At 38.3% G+C, this 25,759-nt stretch overlaps 1 protein-coding gene across 1 annotated transcript in view; it reads right to left on the bottom strand.

The window, feature by feature from the left end:
• The window catches only part of prkcq (protein kinase C, theta), a 33,252-nt gene extending 9,180 nt beyond the window's left edge, over positions 1–24,072 (bottom strand). The window contains exons 1-4 of the mRNA XM_084710629.1: positions 23,989–24,072; positions 13,732–14,132; positions 2,629–2,828; positions 1,537–1,597 (exon numbers count right to left, since the gene is read on the bottom strand). Of these exons, the coding sequence (XP_084566755.1) occupies positions 1,537–1,597; positions 2,629–2,828; positions 13,732–13,849 (379 nt within the window). The 5' untranslated portion in view covers positions 13,850–14,132; positions 23,989–24,072. The remainder of the gene's footprint in view (positions 1–1,536; positions 1,598–2,628; positions 2,829–13,731; positions 14,133–23,988) is intronic.
• Between the last annotated feature and the right edge of the window lie 1,687 nt (positions 24,073–25,759).

Raw genomic sequence — 25,759 nt, 5'->3', positions numbered from 1 at the left:
TTGTATCATGAGCCAAGACGTGAGGAGAGGAAGGGAGCGGAGGAGACGAATTTACCGAATGAAAAGCGCCCATTATGACCAGCTGTTGATCGCCAAGAAATAGTTCCAGCACAACAACCCCCCCGACCCCTAAAAGACCTCAGCTCAGCTGTTGATCTTCTCCTCTCCCTCTTGGAAAGACAACTAATATGTGCATTCCTGAAACTATTTCTTTTAAAAAGAATTAAATCGATTTAGAAATGAGTCTGAGTTCTGTTGAATCATTGCACAGAGGGAGAATATTTAGCTGGAATTTATTAGATTATCAGTACAGAGTTTATTAGATTTTAACAAGCTGCCCGTGTTCTCTCTCTCTCTCTCTCTGTGTGTGTGTGTGTGTGTGTGTGTGTTTGCATGTAGTTCAGGAGGAAGTTCCCCAGATCAAATTGTCAGAGTTGCTGTGCCACCTGTTGTTCTGTGATTTCCTATTTGTTGGCTCTATACATAGCAACATGAGATGAAGTTCTTCCTTCTAGTTGTCGGCGACCCCTCGGGCCTCGGCCTGGGTGGCGTTAATGTCAGGGGAGCGCCAGTGACAGGGATCCGACACAGAGCGGACAGAGACTCAAAATGATTTATTTTTAGTTTGAGAAAACGTCATTAGGCCGGGACGATTAAGGCTCATTAAAACTCACGAGGTGTAAGTGATGCAGGATTTTGAAGGATTATAAAATTATGAAGGGGATGTGTTCGCCAAAGCATTTTTCCTGAAGCCAGCATGTTTTTTAATTGTTTCCAGTGGGAGTGGGACTTACACTGCTGCAACGTGACAAGGCACTGAGCGTCTATTCTGCACTTATGATTTAGTGTTTTTTGTAGTTGTCGAGAGCTGAACTTTGGGTAAAACGCTGCACTCGTCACTCCCACTTTTCACCCAGCCAGACGTCTTACATTTGTCTCCTTCAAACAGCCTTATCTGTATTGTTTTTACATAAGTTTACACTTAGGACACTAGAAATGTAGTTTAGCCAACAAGTGTAGGGGCTTTGTGGCAATGCTTAAAAATATCAGTCTATATCCTTGGCAGAAAATTTAAAATATACCTTAAAAAATCTCATGGAAGCATTTAAAGTAATAAAATGTAGATATGTGAGGGCTAAAAGTGGCTTAAATAAAAGGTACTGTATACACAATCACACTCATTTTGTTTATTAGGAATCCAACTGAATGTACACATTTGCATAAAGTCATTAAATTGTCAGTTTGAAATACCAGAGTTTTTTTTTTTTTTTTTTTAGCTGTATGAGAAATGATGCAATTTTTTGTTGCTTAATAGCAGTCGACAAGTAATTTCTGGGAAAACCACAGCATAGCGTAGTTTCCTTTCAACCATCAGATCATAAAGAGAACTATCTCTTATTTTCACTGTTTTACAGATTTTATTTGGAGAGATGATTTAATATGGTCGTAGTTGAGAACTTCTTATACAAGCTTTATGCAGTTGTTCTAACAGACGGAGAGACAGAGTGTTGTGTGATGTAGGTTTGAAGCACTCACCACTTTTCTCTAGATAATAGCGGGCCTCCATCCTCAGGCGGCCCTGTGGCTTCATCTCCAGCTGAGACAAAAAGAAACAGAAAAAAAGGAAAGCAAAAATATTATAGGACAGAAATTCATGAGAAAAACATTCAGAAAGAAACGGGAAGGATGTGGATTCATCATGATGATGCATTGGCTGCGCTCTGGAGAAACAGTAACACGTAATGCTGTTTGGCTGCATGGAGGCAGACAGTCTGGCACATACAAACACACACGGATGTGATCTGGTTCTTCCATTTTACTACTTTGTGTGTTTGTTTGATTCTCAGACGCTCACACTCAACGTCGAGGCTTTTTAGGGAGAAAAAAACCCTCATGTACATAAGAAGTTTTAATTTTCTTGTGATGGACGATGATATTGATGTTGTTGGAGACACACTAACAGCGCACCAGCGATTTTCTTAGATACACTAACTGGGCAGGTTTAAAAAAATAACAATAATGTTAAAATAATGGACATACATACATAGTTAATTAAACGGCAGCAAAAGCTTATTTTTATTTTGTCTCCCACGTCAAAAATAGAACTTCGCCAAAGGAAAATCTGATGGTTTCGCGTCACAGATGACGAAATAAGGCACAAAAATGCAAATCTTACTGGTAAAACACACTATGAAACAGAACAAACTGTCGAAGATTCGTATTGAATGGCAAAATCTGATTTGTGTGGTACAGCCCTAATAAATGACCACATTTGATGGCATATGTTTTGTAGTGTAAACAGTTGTGCGTCCTGATTTGCCCCTGACACGGACATAACAGGAAAATGTGTCATCAGTGCAAGACATGGCTGCTGTTGTTGTGATTAATTACACATGTTGTTTTCCTGCTGTTCCAGAGAAAAACAAAAAACAGCCTGTTGGTATATTTTATGTGCTGTGCAGGTGATGATGTGCAGCAACACAAATGAACACAGTTCTGCTTTTTTTAATGATCAACATTTGACATAAAAGTGAGTCAGCACATCTGGATTTCTGCTGGAACGTCCAGCGACAACAGCTGGTCCCAGAGTACACACATGTACACACACTGACCCCCCGCTGCACTAACCCAGATCTCCAGCTTGCCGTTCTCCTTCTTGCACCGCGTCGCCAGTGAGTCCAGAGCCACCGTGGCCTCTGACTTCAACTCCGCCGTGCGGTCCTTCACCATGACATGCATGATGCGACCGCGGTGGACGTGGGCATCAAACGTGGTGCACCACGGCGGGTACATGGTCGGCTTCTTCTGCTTGTACACTTGGCCCTTCTCTGGAAAAAACAAAACACATTTTCACTGAAAGCCTCTTTTGTTTGCAGCAGACAGGAAATAAGATAGAAATAGAAAATAAAGCTGCAGTGGGCGATTTTCACTTTGACTTTAACTTAAATACCCAGTAATTTTGTGCACCAGCAAATTGAATGTCTTCTTGTTACTGGCAGGGTGCAAGCTGGGACAAAATTAAACCATCATGCAACACTTTACGAATGAGTCTGGGTCTATATTTCTCTTATAGTCTGAAGACAATCCCTGATACATCTTATTCCTCTGTCAGTGTTCAATATTGAAATGTTAGATCATGATTGGCAAAATGTGGAAGTTGCACTGTGAAAAAAATCTTTATTACACTGAAGTTAGCAGTTAAACTGATGTCAGATGTTGGATGGATGCAGAGTGGATCATTTGATGTAGATCACTCGCATATTTGTTGTAAATGTCAGAAGATTTTGTACTTTTTCTCTGCAATTTCAGGACTGATATTTGGTTAAATTACTGTTAATAGCAAGTAAAAAAGCTTTTGGGGAGGTAGGATCGTGGACAATGGACCGGAGGCTAATAATCATTGAAGAACTCTAATTGTAAAAGCAAACAAGAAGCACAACTGGAATAAAAAAGGACATGATAGTAAGACAAAAAGTGGTGACAAAACAAAAGAACTGCAAAAAAATTTTGACTGTGAGCCGTTAACAGAAAAATATAATGAGTCACAGGGCTGTAATGGTGTTTAAACACACTGTTTACAGACCTTTTCTAATACAAAACAGCATTTTTCTGATGGTTCTTTATGGTTTTTACTGGTGTGACAGTTCAGAACAAGATCTCACCTTGCTTCTTCACACTCCCTCCTCTCACACTGCATGACTCATAAAGTCATCTGATCACTGTGCCGGTCGCACGACGTAACTGCCTGCCTTCTAATCATGAGTCTTGTGTGCTTGTCTGTGCTTTGCAAACTACACAATTGATCAGAGACAGGGGGGCACTAACTACAAGATCTTTGAGCTGGGGAATCCCCCACGAGTCCATCTGTTCTCCAAAATATGTTCTGTCATGTAAACACACTCGAGAAGTGACATTAGATTACTAATTTACCAGACTTGCCTGCTGGAGGTGGTGCTCATTTAAACTGCATTGTAAGTTTATACCCACTACTGCTACTACTTTTGAAATATTTTTTGCTCTTTTTAAAAATATTTTTGGGCTTTTCTGGTTGCTGCTCGGGTGCTTTTCCATCTCTCCCTCTCGACTCCTCTCCTCATTCAGCCGATGTCTGCTCCTCGAACCGTCCCCATCGCGACCAGACATTAAACCTGCTCGATATCGATACGGGTGAGGCCTCAGCGAGCTCTCGCAGAGCTCTGGGTCGTGTCTTTGAACAGTTCACAAGAGGCTTTTATCGACTACTTCCAAAACCTGTCAGTGAGCGGAAAAGTGAGCTAAAATCCTGTAGTGTGAACTCGACTTTGGCTGACAGTGTGGTGTTGGCGCTTTGCAGACTAGAAATCAGATCTCTGCAGCATGTGCACACATCCACCAGCATTTTCAGACTAATATTAGACTATATATCATCTTAGATTGTGGATATCCTTATAACATGATAATATGACATAAAATGATCTTTTCTTCTATTATTTGCTTTTACCTTTATCTACCTTGATTATTTATCAAAAATCTAATTGTGCTAATATTGTCCTCAACAGGGGTATTTGGTTAAAAATATAGTGACATTTGATTTTGTCCAGCCCTAATGCATCCTAATTCTACAGGATCAGCATATGTTTGTAGTATTTCATTATTTAGGGTATCTTATTTTAGAAAACAATGTGTATATTAAGCTATATATCGTAATAGCAGAATAATTGAGAGATTATTTTTTGTAAGTCATAGCTCTATCAACAAGACTATATGAATTATGGAACAACAACTCTTCCCAAAAAGTTTTGTTTACAGTTCTTATTTGTCTTTGACTGTCTAATCTACTAGCAAATCTTTTGCTAGTAAAGTTCTAAGTGGGGGAAAAACAAAACCCCGAATGTCACATTTTCCTTCATTGAGACACACACTGCAGTTTATTTTGACTCGAATGGATCCACATCGCAAACTAGGTCATTTAAAGAGAGACAGGACATTACTTGAAAATGCACCGAACTTACCTTCAAGCCTCAGTTTATTCGTCTGCAGATAAAGCAATTATTTTGGCAGCTATTTCTTTTTATTCTCAACAATGTTTATTTTTATGTTTTAATGGATTTTTGTTCAGATTGAACAAAAAGGCTTGGAGCTGAGAGTGACAGGGTAAGAAAGTTAGTTTGGGTCTTTTTATGGGATTAGTTGACAATAGCAGAAGTATAGAATATCACCAGCCTCATCCTTTAAGTTTTGATGAATAACACCCGGAAGACAGGAACGTTTCCTGCAAGCGAGGAAAACTGACACCAGGAATTAATCCGGACAAATAGGATGAATGTATAGCGTGTCACTCTCTGGGGATTAGCAGCTCTTTTACAGCCACAAGCTGTCATTTAAAGCTGAAATCTACGAGTCGTTTACATTAAAATGTGGTCATGTTAACATCTTATTCTCCTCCGTTTGCGTTTGTTTTGCAGCATTTTGAATAAACCATCGTACCATTTAACAGCACACATTTGAAGTTATCATATCAAAGCGATTTTTGATCACATCACATACTCAGAATACAAAATAAAAACCCTCCTGGCTTTCAAAATTGACATCTGCTGATTTTTCTCTGCAATAACCTCTCAAATATCCACTTACATAACAGCCACATGCTTCAACAATAAAGCCCACTAAGCTTTTTTTACTCCCAAAGTGATCTGCGGCCTTCACCATCATCGGCTCATCGCCTGAATCTCAGTCCGCCGGCTCTGGCAGCTGCCGTCTGTGCCGATTAAAGCACCCGCAGAGGAAAATATGTCTGTTTCTCCCCAGAGTCACAGGCTACATCACACTCTGTGAGTTTCCTTGCAGCGTTTTGCAGTGTGAAAGGTGACATGTTTTGGTGTCAGGCAGTACTCTGTCAGTTCCTGTGTAATTCTGTGAAAAAGTACCAAGGTGGCATTTAGACTCAAGTGTGCTCCGATTGCTTTGCTGCTGTGAAGGAGGTTATATCTTCCTCTCTTTGCGCTGGGCAAGTGTCTTATCAAAGATGTTCAAATCTGAGTTTGTTTGAAGAGTTAAATTCAAACTTATTGCAGTTTTCTTTCATAAAAGAATGTGGTTCTTGGGCCGTATTAAACATTAAACTTACAACTTGCTGTAAACAAACACTACAGGTACCTACTCTTAGCAAACACTACCTTTAGCTACTGTTAGCTAACAGATTCAGTGAAGCTGTGGCTCCCATCCCTTGGATCTGTCTTTTCCCAGCTACAAAAAACACTAAGCCATTTAATTTAAAAACAAAACAAAACAAACACTGCGACACACCTTGGTTTAGAAAAGCACTTTATAATTGAAATCTTGTTGTATCTCATGTTATAGTTTTATTGTTGCTATTGTGTTGCCTTAGCATTGTAGTTTTATTGTTGTTGTATTTTGACGTTTTAGTTTTATTGTTGTATCTTAATGTTGCTGTTGTTATCGTTGCGGTTTCTTGATGTTGTGTCGTCTTGTTATAGTTATTGCTAAAGCAGGTGTATTTGTTGTTGTTTTTATGTAATAATGTTAGGTTTTTTAGCAAAGAAATCATTCTCTGTTTCCTGCCCAGGGACTACAGATGAAAATTAGTTTATAGCTAATTCTGGTACAGCTAAGTGGCTGTGCACTGTCCCTGTTAAATACAAGTGAAATAATTATTTACTTACTTACCATTAGCTACCGTTAACAAACACTATCATAAGCTACTGCTAGCAAACACCACTTTTAGCTACTGTTAGCGAACACTCCCATAAGCTACTCTTAGCTACAGTAGTGTTACTGTTGCTAACACTACAGTTAGCTGCTGTGAGCAAGCACTGTCATTATCTACAATTAGTGAAGACTCCTGTTGGGTAATACTACCGTTACCTACTGTTAGCAGTTTGCTAAGTTAGCTACCAGTACAGGTGGAAAAGTGAAAGTCAGGGCAGCTTAACAGTTATTGCATGGCAGTTATCAGTTAAATAGTTAGCATGCTGAAATTTTGGAGGTTTCCGTAACACTTGATGTTAAATCCTCACTAAATAAAACATGAAATCCCTTCAATTAAAAAAAAGCCTATTTGCAGCTCAGAGGCCTTGACTCAGCATGTGGTTTCACCTCATTTAAAGAGGATTATAAAAGTGGAAGTTAACCAAGAATGGCCCTCTGTTTGACTGCAGTGACAAGCTGTCAAAACAAGATTTCCCATCAACACAGGGGGATTTAAACCAAACAAAAAAGGAAACTGCCAAGAGTCAGTTACACACACACACACACTGATTATTAACACATTGTGTTATGAGTGCAGACACATAATAAATTAATAAAATAATAAATTAAATGGTTAACCTAACTTTTTATTATTGTTGACAAATAGGAAAAGACAAAAAACAATCATTGATTTTACTAACCAGTATTGTGTGTTAATCCAAAGCCTGATACATCTTATTCTTCTTTGCCATAAAGCTCCATTGTTACCCAAAAACTATTAAAATCACTGCTGCCCCAAATACTCACTAAAGCACCAAATGTGGATTAATCCACCACTAAAAATAGTCCCTAACAACAGTACTGTTGAGTAACATTTGCTAAATTTATTTAGGAAATAATTTAGCATTTAGAAAATCAATCAAAGTTTACTTAAATTTAATTAACTTGTCAAGTTGCAAACTCTCATCATCTCCATCGTCTCCGGTGTGATAGTCCTGGTCAGAGCCGCTTAAAAACCCCTTAGTACTGTCTTCAAACTACCCTCCGTTGGTCTCAGAGGCTTTGTCCCAGTCCAATAGAACTACAGCAAACGCTCGCATCAAACGGAGGGGAGCAGCTCCCAAATGAAGTTTTTTCTTAAACCAAACATTTTACTAAACCTAACCAAGAAGTGTTTGATGCCCAAACCTAAGCATTCTGAGAACGTTTCACAAATTAACCACGTGTTAAAAAGGGTTTGTGACAGCGTCTCAAATGTGTACCTTGTACATCAGTATGAAGCGCTGAGGGGTGTAAGAAAAAGATGTTAGCATCTGTTGATCTCGGCTTGTGGTATGAGTGTAATTACATGGGTACATTTTGCATCCTTTGAAGATGCAAATACACACATAATTTACTCAGTAAAGTTGGAAACTGGCTAGAAACTGGCTTCAAGATGCACACTGCTCACAAAACACAGATCAAACTTGAAAACTAGGTGGTGCTGATCAAATATTTACTTACTGCATTGCCTATTTCTTGCCTAAAATGTCTTCAGCAACACTGTACAGTTTAGCTGTAAGACAAGGAAGATTGCGACCAGACGGCCGCCATTTTGGCTCTGGTTTCCAAGGGAGGCTCCCAAAACTCAGATCCAGCTGTCAAATTAGACCCTGCTGATTAAATATGGATTAATATTCTGTTACTGCATTGCCTATTTGTAGCATAAAGCATATTTCCCTGTACCGTTTAGCTTAAATACAAGAAATAATGTGACCAAGCAGCCGCCATTTTGGCTCTGGTTTCCAACAGAGGTCCCCTAAACACTGTTTCCAGTGTGACTTTTGTTTACTTGATACACAGTAAATGTATAAATGGCATGTTATAATTATATCATTTTACTGACAGAACATGTAATTGATTAACCTAAAGTTTGTTTTTCATTAATCAACAATAAAAAAAATGATTATCATGCCGCTGACTTTATATTCGAGAACAAAAATGTTAAAACAAAAGGATTCAGAGCCTTTAATGCTGCAGCTTGTGTACCAAAAACACAAAGAGAGTGAACACTCTGAACTTTGTGGAGGACTTCAAAGAAAAATCTGTTTATTGAAGCTTTCCATCACTTTTATTTGAAGATTAAATCAACCGCAGTGAGCCAGGGAGCCTGATGGGAGCTATCTTTTTGTTTATTTTCTTGCCAGTCGGGGAGTTTCTCATCATCAACTCTAAATTTTCCAAACACAGCATGGGGCCAGTGTCTGTCAAAAGCACTGAAACACTAAAGCTTATTTTGGTTAAGGTAAAATCTTTTTTTTTTTCTTTATTGTTCCTGTTTAAAAATAGTAAGTTTCTTATATCATGGCAGTTTCAGTGTAAACAGTGTGTGATAGTTTTGTCTGCTGTAGGTCTGCAGGGTTTTTGTTGCTCATATCCGTCATTCATGCATGAAAAAGATTTGTATATGGGGTAAAGTGAAATGAAACTTAATGACACTGTCCCTTCAGTGAGTCAGTAGAGTGTAAATGAAACACACACACTCACACAGAGGCTCTCTCTGCTGCCTCCGAGGACCAGTCTTGTGGTTTTAGAACCCTCCTCTTTCCTCTCAGCGGCTCTCTGTTTTTAGCTCTATCCTGCACTCATGCTCACCAGTGGTTAAAGATAGCCAGATGCAGGACAAAGATATCTGCTCTGAGTCCGTTATCACGCTGGGAAGTTTCCCAAAGTTGTGACAATGAACGTGAATCAACGGCCGCAGTGAATGATGGACCCACTTACATTAAGAGTGCTATCTTTATCTGTAGTTGCATTCTTTAATGTGTTATATGGCGTCTGCCATCCTATACCTCATATCTACTGACAGTATATATACATATACAGTGTGTATAATTAGCCTTAAAGGGATAGTTTGGATTATTTGAGGTGGGGTTGTATGAGATAATTATCCATAGTGAGTGTAATGCCTACCATGATGCAGCTTGGCATGCTCCCCATGTAGGAAGCTAAGCGATCAATATCAGTTTAAGTGTATGTTATATTTAGAATATTTTCATTGCTTAACCTTGCTGTCATACAGCCTCTTCTGATGGGAAACTTAAGTTATATCGCCTTTTATATTGCTCTCTCAAAAGCAACCAAACTTCATTGACAAAAACAGCAATTTTAACTCTCAGAACACGGGAGTTGCTGGTCTACCACTGGCTTGATTGATTAATTCGTTTGAGCTATTGTGTGACTTCTAAACTAACATTTTCAAACCCCGAAGTCACTCAATAGCACAAACAAACTAACCAATCAAGGCAGCGGTAAACCAGGAACTCCTGTGTTCTGCAAGGTAAAATGACTAATTTTGCCAGTGGAGTTTGGTTGGTTTGGAGAAGCTGATATTTGGCTTATATAACAGCAGTTCCCCACTGAAAAAGGCTGTCTGATGGTGACATAAAATAGTGATAATATTTTATTCGGCCGTCATACAAAACAAATATCGTTCTATGCAAACCAACCAGACTCCATTGGCAAAAACAGCTATTTTAACTCGCAGAACACAGGAGTTGCTGGTCTACCACTGGCCTGATTGATTCATTTGTTTGAGTTATTGTGTGATTTTGGTGAATCCAAACTAACAGTTCAAAACACAAAAGTCACACAATAACACAAACAAACTAATCAATCGAGGCAGCTGTAGACCAACAACTTCTTTGTTTTGTGAGGTAAAAGTTCTGTTTTTGTCAGGGAGAGAGGGTAAAGTCAGGCTGTGGAAGTACTCTAAATATAGTGTATACTATATTAAAATACATTTTACTGCTGACCCTGTTCACAGCAGTATTTTTCTAAGCTTCATAGATAAGTACTCCTGCTGTTTCTCTGAGCTCCACTTCAAAAAACCCACACCATCTCTGTTATTGCTTTAGAAGCCGCGGTTACTATTATGAGTTTTTCTTTTATAAAATGAAATAAGAAAAATTTAAAGCTAATCTGCGAGACTCCTGTGATACTTTTGTCCTTTTGTACTGTAATCCTTTGTCTAACAAAGCATAATAACAGAGACTCTACTTCTACATTTCGATATTTATTCCAGACACTCACTGTTGTAGCTCAACTGAACATAAATGCATCACTTCCTGAGTTACAGAGGATTTTTTTTTCTGAGAAAAAGCTAGTGAACATATGGTGCTTACAGGGGCAAATGTAAAAGCTTTCATGAAGTGGAATTAATGTTGAATTAGTAATTCATGTTCTCATTCAGTCAAAGTCAGTAAGAAATGCATATAAATGGAATAAATGTATTTATGATGGCTGTTTATGTTAACAGTACTGACACATGAAACTATTATTTGTCAGAGTGCAAAAGACACTGAAATGCGGTTTAAGTTGGGACTGAAACTAATGATGATTTTCATTTTCATTTCTCTCAATACTTGAGTCTATAAAATGTCAGAAAACAGTAAAAACAAAACAGAATACTATCATATAAGACAAAGAAAAGCAACAAATCACCTCTTCTAAGAAGCTAAAACCCACGAATGCTTGGAATTTTTTCTTTAAAAATGACTTGAACTGTGAATCGATCATAATCAGAAAGTACTGACTGATTTATCAGCATTTCAACTCTATTTGAAACTATGAGACACCAAAACCAAGGATGAAGGTGATACCACGACTCGGTGATCTGAAAATAATGTCACAGTCTGTTTAATCAATCCACAATCTAAATTTTCTTTTTTTTTTTTCCATATTTATAAATGATCAAAGGGTCAGATTCAGCCCACGTGCTGCCAGTTGAACATGCCTGCTGTACAGGTTTCAAAAAGGTGATTACAACCTTTAATTTGAAGTTTAACTTCAACTTTGTCAGTACTCACAACTCAATTAAACTGTTAACTATTCGTCATCCGAGGCAGAGCCACGTGAAGTAAATCATCCAATCAGCACAGGTCTGATTCTCAGTGAAATCAGATGATGCAAAGTTACAGCAAGTTGCACTTTAGCCAGTTAAAATAGCAGGAGGAGAATTTTGTTTAGTTAATTTTATTTTTGATGTTGTATTTTGTGGTTATGGCGGTGAAAACACCACCACTTTTGTCCACAGGAGCCTCTTAAATCAACGGAAAACAAAAGTTCTTCTAAAATTTGCCTAAAACTTAGATTGTGGAGTGTTGGGTCTCAGTCTAAATCTTCAGATTGACCACTCCTGTCCACAACTTCAACATATTATCAACATAGTACATTACTTAGCTTCCTACAGCGGTGCTCCTGCAGCTTCACCAAACTGGAGCTGCCATATGAAGGTAATACACTGACTATGGACCTCATATAACCCCTCTTCAAAAAGCCTGAACTATCCCTTTAATCTTTTTATAAGCTAACTATATGAGTGAAATAAAAATCTTCTAGCATATATTTACTTTTTTCTGTGATCTGACGTCTAACGTAGCATAAAAATTAAGATTCTATATTTAGTCCAGACACACACTGTTGCAGCCTGACTGAACATAAAATGCATCACTTCCTGAGCTGCAGAGGAATTATTTTTTTTCTGAGAAAAAGCCTGTGAACATATGGCGCTTATACAGGGGAAAAAGCTGTTTCTATACTGTTACCTTAAATGCGTGGCACCAGTTCTGATTCTCAGTTAAAGCGGAAGATATGAAGATACAGTGAGCTGCACTTTATCCAGTTAAAATAAAGCAGGAGGAGAATTTTATTTAGATCACTTTTGACGTATATTATGTTGCAGTGGAAACACTACAGCTAACCACAGCTGAAACATATTATTATCAGCATAGTTATGTCCAAAAGGCTTCATTAGATACAGTTTAGGTTACAGGCTTTCTTGCTGCCGTCTTGATCAATTCCTCAGTGTAAACACACTGCATGCATGTAATCAATTATCAGCACATTGCCGGGTTGGGTGCTGGAACACGGTGCAAACATGGCACCGGTTCCTACACGGCCGGTACCGAATCACAACACAGATTACGGTGCTTCATTTCGGTGCCACACGCCTCAATTTAAATAGTTGCAGAAGCGTCACCAAACATACAACACTCACAATACATGACTGTTAGCCTTCCGTTAGCTTGTAGCTACTTTAAACGTGCTCAAATCCTCAGCTATAGGGTCCAACACCGAGCAGCAAAGGTTTAAAAGCAATTGCATGTGAAGGGGGGGGGGGGGGTTCACAAACAAGAATTTAAAAAATCAGAAACCCACAAAATCCCACCTCCGTAAAATACAGAATCAGGAGCATAAAAAACATTTAAGAGAGCATTTAGAGCAGATGAAAGTGCCAAAAATTATTAAAACATTAAAAAACAGTAAAACATTAAATGTAGGCCATTTTATAGAAGTGAGTTTTAAGATAATGACAGCAGCTTTTTCCTTTGGTCGGCAAATATGATCATATTTCAGCAAAACAATTGATGCCGGAGTTTGTGTTTTTATTTGTTCTGTGGATCGTTATGAAAACTTAAATATTTTGTGTTTATTTATATATTTAAGTCAACTTTAAACTGTTAAAAGTGGGTGTATTTTTCATTTTCGAGTCCAAATTTTTGAAATTTTTGCGCTTCTTTTTCTTCTTTTAGGCACCAGTATCGGAAAAAATCCATACAACACTCAATCCTGCTGACTAGGCCGACAAATGCTGAGATATCGGTCCAACTTTGGCGACATCACTAATAATATTTAAAAAACTGATTAATCAAAGGAAATAATATTAGTTTAGAAGTTTATTTGTGATAATCCATCAATCGTTTCAATCGGTTGTCAAGCAAAAACCCCAGATGTGAGGATTTGCCGCGTTTATTGAAATGTTTGATCAATTAGGTTCTGAGAAAGTGTGACTTCTGATATTTTATAGACTAAATCACATGAAGCACTCATCTAATCAGTCTCTCTCTGTGTATCTATTTTACAATCACAAATAAAATCAAACTAGTCACCGACCTATGTCGATTTTCAAGCAAAAAATGGCAAACGTCAGCTGGTTTAAGCTTCTCAAAGGTGAGAATTTGCCGTTTTTTTTCTGTTTCATATTACTGTAAACTCGTCACTGACCTGTGTCGATGGCCTCCTTCATGTAAACAGCGCAGTACGGGTTCAGCACCTCCTCATGGTAGGCCAGACCGGGATCGATCTCAAAATTGGAGAACCCAATCCGCAGGAAAGGCGACATGGCTGCAGGGTTTTTGCGCGATTATCCAAAGTAACCTCCAGGAAGCCTTTGCGATGATGCTGCCCTTTCTTTTAAAAGCTGTTTAAAAAAAAACGAGATTTCTCAGATTTTGGAGACCGGCTAGGCGTCAGCCACCTTTCCTCCACCGCAGTGCACTCTGACTGGCCCCCTTTTTCCTCCAGGGGAAAAAAGAGGCTGGCAGGAGGAGCAGGAGGAGGAGGAGGTTGTAGAGGAGGAGGAGGAGGAGGTTTGCAGTTTTCCGCCCTTGAACGCTTTAAACAACCTGAGAGAGAGGAAGAGACAGAGACAAAGAAAGAGTGAGAGATATTTCATCACCCGTGACACCGTAACCACAAGAGCTGGCTGCAAAAACACAAAACTTTGTGTGCTCCAGCTGGCTGTCACAGCAGGGCTTTAAACTAAATCAACAGCGATGGGGACGTCAACACAGATCTAATCAGAAGTCTAAGATTATGTTGCAGTTGTTCACGTCTAAACATCCCAATCAAGATAGCAAACCAGCCCTCCGAACTTGAAAGCAACTAAAATAAAACCACTCATACCTTCAGGACTTGTAAACACCAGCTGTCACTTGGCAGAGCCTTAAAAAAACAAAATAATCTCTCAAGAAGTCTTTCCAACTTTCCTTTGTGTGATCAACCACATAAATAAATACAGTAATCACTCGTACTGCCTCGACTGCAGCACTTTTTAATGGCATAGTCTTTGACTCGGTAACGGTCGATGTGATATTTGAGGCCTGTGTGTGTGAGTGTGTGTCAGTCCCAGTGGTGGAGAGGAGGAGGCCGGGAGGTGACTATTAATAGAGCTGAAATACTAAACGCAGATCACGACCGCATGAGTCCGCAATACTTGTTGTCATGGTCATCAGCGTCGGAAGCTGGCACCAGTGACCTTCTTTACTGTAAAATTTGCTAACCCTGACTCTGTGGTGTCATGTGACTAGACACAGAAACATATGAAATGCAGTGGGTGTATGAAAACACATAACTTGAATATCCAAAAAGTACTTCAGTATATAGTATGTTTACTAAGTTTTAAGTGGTATTTTTATGTTGTAGGTAGTCTATTGCTAGGTGCTAGCTATACTGTAGCAAGCCATAATGCTATTGAGAAATTTAAAGCTGTACTAATTAATATTTTTAGCTTTACAATGGATCCGCAGGGCAGGTGATAAAAATAAACATTCAGATTAATAGCAAAGGAGTTACAGGTGGGAAACGGCATGTGTCTCCCCAGACAGAGAGACTGTGTGCACCTTTATATATGTTAAGACTGCTGCATAGCATCTTTGATTATTTAATTGTTAATTTTTTCCTCTTTCCTATCAAGTTTATAACTGCAGTTTTTAATTTGGGTGCCTAAATCCTCAGTGTTTAGTTTTGCTGCTTGAATGTCCTCCGATTTGCTGCAGTGATATTACTGCATGCATGGGAACGAAACTGAAAGCAGCCTCTCTAATCATGAAAGTAAATCATAAAAAAAACACTCGGACTTCGATACAACATGCAATGAAGAAATCACCCGGAAAGCTTGGACTGCTCCACCTGATTTGAAAGGCTGCTTAAACCTTCACGATATTTGCTGCAGGGACATTACTGCACACAGGCAAACAAAACTAAAATCAGCCTTTCTAATCATTAAAGAAAACTGCTACAGAAAACACCCAGACATCAAAGAAATCACCTTTAAAGCTTGCGCTGCTCAACATCATTTTAAAGGTAATATAGCTTATAGAGACTGGTGAAGGTGCAGACAGGAAATAGGCTGCCTCTCTCCAATAAGAGACAGGCTGTGTGGACGTTACACACAAAGCACAACAGCACAACTTCATTGATTATTTAATTCAGTTTCCTCTGGAGAACTTCCTCTGTTTTCTCAAAGTTATACTATAAGTAGTTTTTAGTTTTGTAGCTTTAATATACCATATTTTGATGCAGTGTCATTACTGCATGCATGGAAACAAACCAAAAGCAGCTCCTCTAATCATTAAAAGTAAACCAGAAAAAACACTCAAACATCAATACAACGCACAGTAGTAAACGAAATCACCTGGAAAGCTAGGACTGTTCGACCTGATTTGAAAGGCTGTTTAAATCTTCACCATATCAGCTGCAGTGACATTCCTGTACGCATGGAAATGAAACTGGTAGCCCCCTCTCTAATCATTAAAGATCATTAAAGAAAACCCATTTAAAAAATCACCTGGACGCTTTTGCTGCTTGACATAATTTAAAAGATGACATGGTCCACAGGGGCTCTCTGAATTGAAGAAAATAATATGTTCTGGTGGGTGGCGGACTCAGAGGAACGCAGAGCCGAATAGCACATCACTAGTAAGAAGGTTTGTTCATAGTGACAAATCCACAGAGAATTATCACGAGTCTGCAGTTCCCCTCAATTCAAAGGAGCTTTTTAGCATCTTTCAGTTCTTTATTTCAGTTTTAGGATACACAACTTACCTGTTTTGGTTCGCTCTTGCTGCTCTCATGAGGCAGCTGTTTTTAGCAAAAAGCTCCCATAAGCCACCTCAAACAGCAGCCTGACAACACAGTGGAGCACGTAGCAGCTAAAGTGTCAGATATTTCCCTCAGGAGGTCATGCAAACCAAACCACAGCTAAAAGTGGACTTAAAATCATCAGGTGGGCAGAAAAAAATATTCCAAATGAATGTGAATGTTGTGCTAACTGCTAGATATATAATTAGGCAACTGTTTGCTTACAAGGTTGTCAAATCAAGCTTGGAATTAATATGTCAGTCTTGTTTTTACAACTTCCTCCGCAGGTTTAAACATTATTAAATGCAGGTTTAAACTCCAGCAATACTTCATGAGCTGATCCTTTGATTTGAAAGTGAAATCTTTATCCATGTAGCAACCAGTAACCTAACCAGTTAATATCATCTGTAATTACGCTACCTGCTGATGTTGACAGTGCTTGTTGGGACCACAGAATTTCAGCATAAAAAAATGACCATCACAATTTTCCTGAGCTGACATATTCAGATCACTCTTCTTGTCAGACCCACAGACCAAAACCTCTATTTATTCAGTTCAGCGTCACCGAAGACAGAATAAAACCACCAAAAAGCACCTGTAACATTTTTCACTTTTTTTTTTTTTTTCCACTGTTCCAGTTTTGATTTCTGCTGTTTGTTGTTCCACATTCAAAAATCTAGTGGTTTTAGTCTGCATGCGAGCATGATGTACAGGTCAAGTTGTCATTTTTCTGTGGTAATGAACGACATACATAAAACCAATATATTAAGACTATGCACATGGTACGACCCTTGAACACAGCTGTAGCCTTGTTTTATTTTTTTAATGAACTTTGCTAATAAACCTTTTAATTTTTTATTATTTGACATTTGTTTAATCAATACTGGGATAACCTTTCATGCAGCACCTGTGATTTTCATTATAAATACATGAAGCTGTTATGCTCATGCTGTGTTAGATGGGACCAGGGAAAGTCCAGCAGACTGGATAACAACCACCATAAAACTCAACAAAAGAAGAAGTAGATAGGTAAAGGTCAGGATGCAGCAGAAGAGCTGTATGAAATATTCTAGTTTGCAAGACTCGTAAAGGACACTCAAACTGTATTTTGAGAGAGTTTTGATTTTTACTCCTCAATTATGCTGAAAAATATATTTCAAAAGACCAAACCTTGTAACGGGCCAACCTCCTGATTAGGATTTTCTAAACTGTAGAAATCATACACCCATAAGGAATTAGTGTTATTATTAATCCTTTTTAAAGTTTTATTTGGTCGGACATTATTTGTCCCAATTCTCAAGAATGTGTGAAAGTTTTTTGTGAGATCTTTTAAATCAAAAACATGCATTCGATATCCTAACGGTCTACAAGACGCTCTGAAGTCGTTGTGACTGACGTAACTGTTGAAGTCTTGTAAAAGCGTCTTTCATCAGACAGACGTAACCCTTCATGTGCTCGTCCCTCTGCAATGTCACCGCTTTAATTCAGCTTTAAAATGTCGCAAGGACTCAAGGTGGGAAATTGGCGAAACTGAATATCGATCCCTGCTCCCATTCACACCCGTGCAGGAAACGTTCCTGAACATTTCAGGGACAGACTGCATGTGTGAAAGGGACATTAAGGAGCCTCACTGTCATATTTTTACTTTTTTCAGCAGTAATATCTTGTTTTTCCTTCATTAAATTTGGACTGCACAGACAGTCACAGACCAACATTGATCCTGATCTTGAAATTCTGACACAAACACATTCACACCCACACACACACCCACACACACCACCTCCTCCTCCCACTATAACACAGATTGAAGCGCTTGCAGAGCGGCTGCAGCCCCCCTGCAGCCTCCTGTGAAGTTTGTTGTTAAATGCTGCTGCGCTCATGCAGTGGCTGGGGGGGAAGAGAGTAGGTAAAACTTCCGGTGCCTAAGTTTTGGCGATGTAACCACACTTCCTGTCTCTGGGGCGGTTTTATTTCTCATTTTGAAGCTTCACAGGTGGGGCTGCTGCAAACACGAGACTGAAAAACAAACACCAAAGTCAAAACACGGCTGCTATGAATTGTGAGAGGGTGGGCAGAGAAAAGCTAGTAAACATGAGCTTGATGTAAAGATGCTAAGTTAGCATCACAACATGATTGATTATCTTATTATAAAACATTAATAACTTTGATTTAGTTCATATTTACTGTCTCCCTCTATTTAAAACCTGTAGTTTAATAAACTTTAATAAAACAAGTTTCTAATTTGATTTAATGAAGAGGTGGGAACTCCTGTTAGACTTAAATCCGACTCAAATGATGATTTGCTTCCCTCAAAGCTCTAAACTTGTATTTATCTGCATATTAAAAGCTACAGACTGAGGTTTAGACATGATTAGATGCACTAAACTAAGTTTGTAATGATTTCATATGTTTTCTTGGCTGGTTAATGAAAGCATGATTCAATATATTTATCTTATAGTGCTCTATGTAATGAATATATTTAGGTTTAAACTGGGTAGCAGTAGAGTTTATCCAGGTAAAAATAATATTTAAATGGAAAGTTGGAGATATTTAGTCTAATTTCAGATTTTTTTTGCAATTTAATATGTTTCTTAATTGCGACTATTTGGTTTCTTTGCTCCTCTCTGACAGTAAACTGAATGTCTTTGAGTTGTGGACAAAACAAAACATTTAATTACAATTAATTGAGAAAATAATCAACTTATTAATCGTCTATGAAAATAATTGTTAGTTGCAGCCCTTAACGATTTTGTGTTAGTGATACAATAAAAAGTTAAATTAATTCAATAATAAAAGGGGAAATGAGTGGAAAACTATGACTCCTTAAGTAAAATAAGATAAATACATAAAGCGCAAATGTTGTTACTGATCTTGTGCTGCATGTCTTTCCTGATATAAATTTTAGTTTTGTCATCTCCCTTGAAATTAGGGATTAAGAAATTAAATTCTACACTGATTTTATTGCATTTTAACAGGAAGTGCGTCTCACCTGTCCGTGCTGTGACCGCAGACTCTTTCAGGACGTCTAGTGTCGTCCTCTCTCTCTGTGGACACACCCAGTCTTTATATTCGGTCAGGATCTGTCTCTGCTTTGCGTCTCTGAGATAATCTGCCGTTTTATATTCATGGTTTCAGGCCAGACGGCATTTCAGATCGTTTTGATTCTCTTTAATCTAATCTTTGATTCTCTCTACTTGTTTTTTAATCCTATATGGACTAGATCTGGTTTTCTTTAATAAGCCATGAAACTTATTTCAGAGTCCCTGATTTGAAACTGAGTGGACTTGATCACATCTCTGATTGACTCTACAGCAATTGATTAATTGATCGGTTGTTTGGTCTGTAAAATGTCAAAAAAAAAGATGAAAAACGTCAATCAGTGTTTCCCAAAGTCCAAAGCGACGGCTTCAAACTGTCATAAAAGAGTAAAGAAACCAGAAAATATTCACATTTAAGAAGCTGGAGTCAGAGAATTCTTCTTTTCTTGCAGAAGGATTCCTGCACACTGCCTGACTTGCAATATCTATTTGTGATGTTTCAGTACTAGACCTTCATGAGGCAGGTCCAGCCTGTCTGGTTGATTTCACCGAGCACGCCAAATCTGCTCCATGGTTCTGATCTGTCCTCTGCATGTCTGCAAGCCGCACCAACAGCCTTTCAGAGTGTTTTGCCTGCTTGATCATGTTAACTTGCTAAGATTTTGTTCATTAGATCCTCTTTCCCTGCTCTTTGTGCGTCTACCATGGATAAGCAGGCTACATGGTTAAATAGGTTCTGCGTGGGGTCTTTTATTTTGAAAATCAACCGGCTTATCGCTGCCTTTTCTGTGTCCGACTTCCTGTCCGTTCGATCTGCTCTGTGCTAATTGACGCAACATCCATCAAAAATAGTCACGAAGCGGGTTGGAGAGCCGTTTCTGGTGGAATGACAAGCATCGTGTAGAACAGCTGCAGATCATGACGCAGCTGTGTCTGGTGGAAAGTACGGGTCAAGATCTAGCACAGATGTGATTTCTTTTATCTAAATCATAACTTCTTTTTTCTTAAAAGGTTTGTCGAGCTGATTAATCGATTATCAAAATGGATGGCGATTCATTTAATAATTGGATCATAATTGATTAGTCATTGCAGCTCTACATGGGAGCCTTTTATGTCTCATATTGGAACATTAACATCGGTACCACGATCGTGACCAACATTACAGCAGCGTAAGCCGACCAAATCCAGTTCACAAAACTAGTAACTGCTAAACTAGTATTACATGTTTGGAAATAACTTAAATAACTTACGTCCGTCTACGTACCACTAGAGCGAGTTTGCAGACTACTGGTGTTACATGTACCACAGTTTGAAAATATAATATTTCGTCAACTGCAGTGTGCGTCATAGCCTGCATATTTAGGGAAAAGAGAAAAACTGATAGTTGCAGCTTTTTTTGGGCCAGAAATGTCTCTTTTAATTGTAAAGGTTGCAGACCTCTGACCTACTGTGATGAAGGGGAGGACAGTTATTCTTTAAACTAGCTGGATGTTGGTTGCATGTACACTGCTGCATGATTGATTGATTTAAGGAAAGGACGTGCTCAATACTTTATAAGGTTTTTGTTTTCCTTCGAGTTCTGCAGAAGATTGTTGCTGCACCCTTGTTTTCTCTGCAACTTCATACATTTGTTTTCTAATAGTTTGGGCTTTTTAAGTCAAAGTTGATTAATGTTTCATGCACATATTGTGCAGGTTTGAAGCAGAATTATAGGTAGTGTGACGCTCAGGAAAAGCTCACACAGTTTAACATGCAAAGTTTAAAAGCTGATGAAATTAAAAGACACTAAACGTGGCACATCTTTTGAGCTGATGTGATGTAAAGTATGAAGCCTGTGGTGAGGTCCTAACAGGATTACACCATCTATTGTACGCCCTCTTTCTTCCTCATGAAGCAACGCCGCTCTGGATGTAAGAGGATTTGGACGGGACCAGCACACAGGGGTCATTGTTAAAACAAGCTGCTGATCTTCACACTGTAAAACCTCTGATTGCTAAAAACAGCAGCTCAAACGCCGCAAATCTGCTGCTGCTGAGGTCTGATGTGCTTTTCCACACGTAAGGACGTAAACACAGGATTCACACGTGCTCGTCTCAGTGTTTCATGAATTGCCGTTATATTAAATATGAGGGGGGGGGGGGGGGGGCAGTGAACAGGAGGCATCAGATCTCCTGCGGTTGATGTTTGTCTTCTTCGCTGCAGCCAGCAGAGAGAAAAAACACCCTTTATTGTATCTGAGCTCACTTTTATGTGTGCGGGCATCAGGGAGCCATCTGAGGCGGTGGATTCACCTCATTGCGACCACCACCACCACCCGTCAGCCCACAAATGCCACGCCACCCGTCCTCAAACAAGCACCCACGCACACACACGTAGAAACACAGGGAAGGTCAAGCACCAGTGTGCTGATGCCAGAGACCTTTCAGTAACCTTTCAAAGTCGATCAAGTCTCCCACCTGACCCTCTGTACCGAGCACCATCAAAGCAGTGTGTGTGTGTGTGTGTGTGTGTGTGTGTGTGTGTGTGTGCGCAAAAGCTTTTTAAATTAACCAGGAGAGTAGAGGGGACAGATCTTTGTTGCTATTGACAGGTGGTCCATATGTGTGACAGAAGCCTTTGACGCTCCAAGTGTCCCTGAAGTGGTCACTTGTTTAAAGATAGAACAAAGGGTGTGTGACCCCTTACATCAGCTGCTTCAATGGACTCTGTCTGGCAAAAGATTTCATCAGAAAGGCAGAATTTAGGACGCTTTTACCGTGAAAAACGTCCATTTGATAAAACCTTTAATCCACAATCTTTCCCTCAAAACATGCAGACGTAAAGGCGTTGAAAATGACTTTAATTTCAACTTTATTACTGTACAATTCTTAACGTCTTGATTTCACAAGATTTTACATGCCAGAAAACTTGATATAAGGCCTTTTTATGGACTAAATGACCAAAATCTTTATAAAAATTGTACACACTGCTCACATGCTTGGTTCATTTGCAGGGCTGAAGTGTAAGTAGTTGCGTTTATTTAATTTGTGTACTTTTGCTGCACTTAAATTGTGTATTTACATTATATTCTTCTTTTTACTTCACAACATTTGAGTGACATTTAACTCCATTCCATTTATCTTACAGCTACAGTTACTTTGCAGAATGAAGATTTCACACACAAAACTCAATATAATGCCTTTTTATAGACTAAACTAATAAAAAATCTACATAAAAATTCTATACATTGTTCGTATCCTTGGTTTATTTGCAGGGCTGAAGTGTAACTAGTTGCGTTTAGTCGATTTGTGAACTTACATACAGTTTTGCTGCACTTTAATTGAGTATTTACATTCATATTCAACATTTCAGTGACAAACATTTCATTTATCTTGCAGATTTAGTTACTAGTTACTCTGCAGAGTCTTTTGCATGATAATGTTTGATTGGATTATAAAACACAAGGCATCCTTAAAGATAAACCTGCTCAGGATGCCCCCTGATTTATTGGCCGATATTCACCTCGCCGACCGCAGTCAGTCTATCAGCGAGTAAGATGTCACTCACAGATGGCGGAGGACGATGTTTATCTGTTGTGTTCTCACTGAATGTTGTTTATTGGCTGCTATGATGCAAGAGGACAACGGGTGCCATGTTTTTTGGAAGTAGAATTAAGATTTGTTTGTTTCCTTGCCACAAAAAGGGGGAATAAATAACAACAAAAGCCAAATAAACAACCACAAATAAAAACACTGGTATCTGCATCTACTATCGTCCAAATTATCATTGTATTGGTATCTGTAATGCATCTTAAACACCTACAAAATGAATATAAAGTCATTAAAATTAGTTGCAACATTTTATTTGCATGAATGGAATAAAACTAATTACATTTTAATTATAGTGCTACACTTCTGTACAGTATTTTTGTTATTTACTTGAGTATTTCCATTTACATGCTGCTGTTAATTCTGATTAACTGAGAACAAATGATCTGTAACACATCCTCTATACATTAATGTAAATACTTAGTATATTTTACAGGCCACCTCATACTTTTCTTCACTGTATATATCAGATAAAGGCACTTTTTACCCCTCTACATTTATCTGACATCTCATTTCTAGTTTTGAATACAGATCTGTTTACATAATGAAAATTAATCCACTTAAATGTATATAAAGGAGTTACAATTACTGCCTATAAAGCCACATTATTAGTAATCAAATGTCTAATAATAAAACAGTGACAGGCGTCTTTTGACATTTACTTTAAGTAAGATTTTGATTGCAGGACCATTAATATGTAATTAAGTATTTTTACATTTTGATATTTGAACTTTTACTCAAATACAGGATCTGAATATATCATCTGATTCTATTTAAATCATAAAATAACTGATACTTGAAGTGTTTCTGCAGCAGACGCTCATTCAAAGATCCTGAAGCCGAACAACTTGACAACATTCACACCGTTTTTTTTTTTTTTTTTTGCTCCTTCATTAATAAATCCAGCTCAGGTCATTAACGCGGTAAATATGAGGAAGAGTTGAGTTAAAGATGTTTTTAAAACTTTATAAAATGTTGAAAACAGAGTCACTGACCTGTGAAAGAGCTGTGGAGTTCAGTGTTCGCAGACAGAAGCTGTTCTCCATCCGAACATTTCTGTGACAGAGACACCGGAGGAGGAGACGCTGCATTTAACCGTGAAACCACGAGGCGTTCACGGGACGGCGGAATTTTGTAAATCAGTGGTGTTGAATGAGAAAAATATCAGAGAAAAAGTGGATTCTTTGTTTGTTTGGTTTTGTTTTCGAGGCATCCAAACTTGACAGGACGTATTTAAGTTGGTGTAGAGCTTTAAAATTGTGTAGCATATTAAATTAAGCAAATAGATTCAGACAACAAAATGTCTGGTGCAAATTTTCAAAACAAAATCCCTTCTTCTGCAGCAGTTCACTGCCCTTTTCATTTATAAAACCTTAAATTACCATAAAGCATACTGCATTCCCTTGAGAAAAAAGCTGTGTTTTTCTAAATGAATTAGGTCATTTTTCTCAGACAACTTTTTTTTGCTCTGTTTTCTGTATTCATGAGACATTTCCTCTTGTAAAAAGAAAATTGCCTTTCTTCTGAATAAATAAGATAATTTTTCATGAAAAAAAAGAAAAAATCTGGCTCCGTTTTCTGAATTACAGCCCTGAAATATTAGAAATTATCTAATTTATTCAGAAAACAGAGCATTCTAAACATGAAAAGAATCTCATTCATTCACAGAAAAACAGCATTTTCTACAGGAAAATTGTCATTTGAAGAGATTTTTTTTATCATGAAATTCGGAAAATCTGAGAAATTTGTCTCTCAAGTGCACGCAGTCAGCTTCCCTTAATAACCTTTTAGTGTCAATGTTTTTTGTGCAGCAGCAATTCTTTAATTCAGCCATTCGTAGCAAATTCCGAGGAGACATTGAATGCATCACTGATCTATCCGCCCACATACAAAGTGAAACTTCTTTCTGAAACAATCACACAAAGAAGAACAACTTTTACACACATTCAGTAACAGAAACAAAAACACAGTTTAGGTGTTTTGATGCTGTCCTCGTTTAAACAGGCACATCAAACTTTAAAAGTGTTCTTCGGTTTAGTAGAAACTAACTTTTAAAGTTGTTTTTCCTGATTTACTTTTTCCACTAAGCTGTGGGCAGCAGTGAGAATCATGAGACTGTAAACTGCAGTGGAGATACTGTTGATATTTTGTGGTTTTTATGAGCAGCTGAGTTCATGAATCATCGATAATTTGCTGAAAATCAAAAGTTGTGGTTTAGCAGGTGTGTTGATGAGGGAACAAACATCAAACTACCAACATTAGTTTTACTAATATGAACCACAGGACGGTGACGTTTTAGTACCTGGAGAACCAGGCCTGTTCCATAAAGTGCAGAGCAACTAACTGTAACTCTAACTGTGACAGAACTGATCAGTTCTGCTTTTGGATGCTGAGTCATGTGACCGTTTTGTCATAGTCACAGTTTTAACATGAAGTCGACGCTCAGTGGAAAGTTATGAGTTAATATCCCCTCTGAATCATACATGACATGTTTTCTTTCCTCTAAAGTTAATTTTGGAAATAAAAATGAATAATTGTAGGGGAAAAGTGCCTTCTTTTTTCAAGAAAATACACATTTTTGACGCATTTAATAATGAAATCTATAAATAAATCATGTGGAGAACTGAAACAGCGGCAGTAACGTCTTATGGTTTAATCCAGTACAATATACTCACCTCAACAGAAATGCTTTTACAGCAGATGTGTTGGTGCATTTGCCCGCCTGTGCACAGAAATCTTTTTTTTACAGACGAAGGCGAAACAAAT

This window comes from Lutjanus erythropterus, chromosome 22, assembly GCF_056507025.1.
Source record: "Lutjanus erythropterus isolate fLutEry1 chromosome 22, fLutEry1.hap2, whole genome shotgun sequence".
NCBI lineage: Eukaryota > Metazoa > Chordata > Actinopteri > Lutjaniformes > Lutjanidae > Lutjanus > Lutjanus erythropterus.
The sequence above is the reverse complement of the archived record's forward strand: the minus strand, read 5'-3'. Positions and strand labels throughout refer to the sequence as shown.